This window comes from Emiliania huxleyi (genome assembly GCF_000372725.1).
Source record: "Emiliania huxleyi CCMP1516 unplaced genomic scaffold EMIHUscaffold_3, whole genome shotgun sequence".
Taxonomy (NCBI): domain Eukaryota; phylum Haptophyta; order Isochrysidales; family Noelaerhabdaceae; genus Emiliania; species Emiliania huxleyi.
In genome coordinates, this window is record NW_005199770.1 from 2528599 (window position 1) to 2532135 (window position 3537).

General features: G+C 66.9%; 1 protein-coding gene across 1 annotated transcript in view; it reads right to left on the reverse strand.

The window, feature by feature from the left end:
- Nucleotides 1-923: 923 nt before the first annotated feature.
- Nucleotides 924-3537, reverse strand: part of EMIHUDRAFT_95765 (hypothetical protein) — a gene marked incomplete at both ends in the record, with an annotated part of 6937 nt that continues 4323 nt past the window's right edge. The window contains one exon of the mRNA XM_005775585.1: nt 924-1433. Coding sequence (XP_005775642.1) covers nt 924-1433 — 510 coding nt within the window. The remainder of the gene's footprint in view (nt 1434-3537) is intronic.

Here is a 3537-nt window from a genome sequence, read left to right on the forward strand (position 1 = left end):
GAGGCAAGGAGGATGGTACCATGTCAGAGACCGGTCTCAGCCCTACCTGGCCGTTCTATATTATAGGATGGCATCCTTACAAATAGAATGGCGTCTCGCGCGCGCTCACCCGGCCGCCTCGCAGCCCCAGCGGCCGGGGGGCGCTTGCCGGGGTTGGGGTTGGTCACACACAGGCGCCAGTTTAACGTGGCGAGCCAGAGGAGTCACACAGGAGAGCCCCCAACACGCCACATTTTCAGCAGCAGACGGGCCGCCGTGAGGGCCCATCCTATATCGAAGGATGGGGTTCGCCGCCGTCCCCCGCGGCCTCCTCACGCCCCCAGCGGCGGCGTGCCGCTCGGTCAGACTGATGTGGTTCGGGCACAAGCGCCAGTTCAACACAGAGAGCCCAACAGTCCGCACATGAGAGTCCTCCCCTCCGCCCCCAAAGCAGAGCAGACGCCGGGGGGTGCGCCACGTATGGCGAAAGCAAACGCACACGACGGCCGCCGGCGGCCGTTGAGCCGCTGCCGCCGCTCGAGCCTTGTATGTCCGTCCGTCGCCGCCTGTGGCGATGGCCTCAGAGGCGAACATAGAGCTCGCGAAGTCCATCGTGGCGCGGATGGACGCGTCGGGTTAGCGGTAGCAAAGGGTGACAACCTCCGAGCGTCGCACTTTTGGGCACTCATACGTGCTATTCCGGTATATTCGATGGGTTGCGAGAAAATTGTTCACAAAGCGGCGCGCGTGTTCGCGGATCGGGGCCGTCACACAGCTCACAGGCGCCCGAAAGCATTGACTTCACATATGAATAAGTCATATGAAACATAGCAGCTCTCTCGCGTGCGACAGTCTGTCCTTAACTCTCACTCAGTCTCGCCACGCGGCGGACAGATCGTGATCGACGGGATACTATCCTGAGAGCCACCCGAGCAGCTCTCACGTCACGAGCGCTGCTGCTCGGCTGCATCCGCGGCCATCCTGGCAGCGGTCGCCTTGGCCTTCGAAGCAGCCGCAACAGCAGCGCTCGCCTCTGCAGCGGCCGTCGCGTCCGCGAGCGCCGCGTTGGCCTCCTCCAGCGCTGCGACGATCTCCGCCTGCGCCTGCGCCGCCGCCGCCCGAGCCGCCTCTGCCGCCGCCGCCGCCTCCTCGTCCGCCTCCGCCTCCTCCTCCGCCTCGTCCGCCTCAGCGTCCAAGCGCACCGCCTTAGCCACCACTGCCGACGCCGCCGCCTGGCTCGCCGCCGTGATGCCGAACCGGATCCTCTCCTCGTGACACTTCTCGAGAAGCCTGATCATTCTCTCCTCCTCGGCCTTCCTTGCAGCCTCAGCTGCCTCTGCCGGCGCCTCAGCACCCTCCTCCGTCTCCTGCGACGGCCCAGCCGCGCCCGCCCCTCCGCCCTTCTTCTTCTTCTTCTTGCCCTTCTTGCCCTTGGCGCGCTTCTCCGCCTCGACCTCCGCCAGCAGCTCGTCGGCGTGCCGCGCCGCCTCCTTCTCCTCCGCCGCCCTCTGCGCCTCCCTCTCCGCCGCCCCCGCAGCCCACGCCGCCTCCTTCGCCGCCTTCTCGGCCGCCGCCTTGGCCGCCGCGTGCTCCTCGAGGGCGCACACGCACTCGGCGTGGCCCTTCACCTTGGCCCACTGCAGCGCGGTCTTGTCCATCTCAGAGCACAGCGTCGTATCCGCGCCCGCCCGCAGCAGCTGACGCACCACGGCGGGACGGTCGCCGAGGGCGGCGAGCATCAGCGCGGTGTCGCCGACGCTGGTCTGCAGGTTGATCTCCGCGCCATGCCGGATCAGCGTGTCGACAACCCGCTCGTAGCCTTTGTAGGCGGCGTCCATCAGCGCGGTGCAGCCGGTCGTGCAGGTGCTCTTATTGATCTCCGCGCCGTGCCGCAGTGCCAGCTCGACCAGGTTCTCGCGGCCGTTCACGGCGGCGGTCATGAGTGCGGTGCCACCGCTATTGGTCTGCAATGAGACATCCGCACCGCGCCGCAGAAGCGCCTCGGCCAGCTCCGCGTGGCCATTGGCCATTGCGAGCAGCAGGAGCGTCACGCCGCTCGCACGAGAGCCGCAACCAAAGGTGTGCTCGAACGCCGCGTCGACCCACCCGCCGCGGTCGAGCCACGCCAGCACCGGCGGCTCGTCTCCTCGCCCAGCCGCAAACACGACCTCCTTTGGCACCGCCTCGCTGCCCGGCGCGGCCTTTGCGCCCTCGCCGCTCGAAGCAGAGGCCACGGCACTGGCGCCCGCCTCCGCCTCGCCTGCGGGTGCGCCGCTCGTCCCCGCGCCGCCCGCCTCGACCGATGATGGCGCCTTGCTGCGCGCCGCCTTTACCTCCCCGAGATACGTCCTGAAAGCCTCAACGCACTCGGCGTGGCCCTCCTCCTTGGCAATCTGCAGCGCCGTCTTGCCGCTAGAGCGGAGCGTCATGTCTGCGCCCGCCCGCAGCAAGCGGAGCACCACGGCGGGATGGTTGCCGAGGGCGGCGAACATCAGAGCGGTGTCGCCGTCGTTGGCCTGCAGGTTGATCTCTGCGCCGTGCCGCAACGCCAGCTCGATCATCTCCTCGCGGCCGTTGGCGGCGGCAAGGCACAGCGCGGTGCCACCGTCGCTCTTCTGCAACGAGACATCTGCACCGCGCCGCAGAAGCGCCTCGGCCAGCTCCTCGTGGCCATTGGACATTGCGACCATCAGCAGCGTCATGCCGCTCGCGCGAGAGCCGTCCTCAAAGGTGTACTCGAAGGTCGCGTCGACCCACCCGCCGCCGTCGAACCACGCCAGCACCGCTCCCGCTTGGCCATCCGTGGCGGCCTCCCGAATGCTTGCAGGGACGTCGCCGCCGCGCTTCGTCGACGGAGGAGGCGGTGTGCGGCGTTTGGCGCCGGTGCGAGCTGGCGCGGCGGACATGAACAGAGGGGATGTATGCAGCGCTTGTCCCGCCCGCAGAGCAGCTTCGGCTGTTGCCGTGCCAACACATTTTCCACCGAAAGAAATTCTTACCGCCAGAAAGTGCATCTCCCAGTGGCTGGGCGAGCGGCGGCATTCCGAGTGGCTGCCCTCGTGTCCGCTGTGCAAGGCGCTCCCGCTGGTCACGACGGATCGGGAGGCGCCGCCGCCCGCGTCCGCGGCGCCCTCTGCAAGTCGTCGGGAGCCGGCGACTGCGTGGGCTGCTGCGTCGGCGCGCCTGTCGCCACAACGACCGCGCGTCTTTGCGAGCTTCTTCCACCGCACGAGGGTCGACAGCACCCCACAACAGCCCGGGAGGAGTGGGCCGCCGTACCCCGTGTGAAAAGGCTGTTGAGTTTTGAATGAATCCCACGCCCAGCAATATCGCGAGGAGAGTGAATAACGTACAGCTGTTGACAGAAACCCTTCGGGTCGCTCCTCATCGCAAACCCTGTCAGCAGAGTCCGGGGCACAGTGCTCGCGTCTCGGCGTGTTTGTAAAGTGACACGAAATCCCTTCCCGCCGGCCGCGATTTTGACAACTCTAATTTGGCAGGATTGTGTCTGTTTTCTGTGGTTATCCCTGTACTGCTAATTTTGTTGCTATTCTCTAA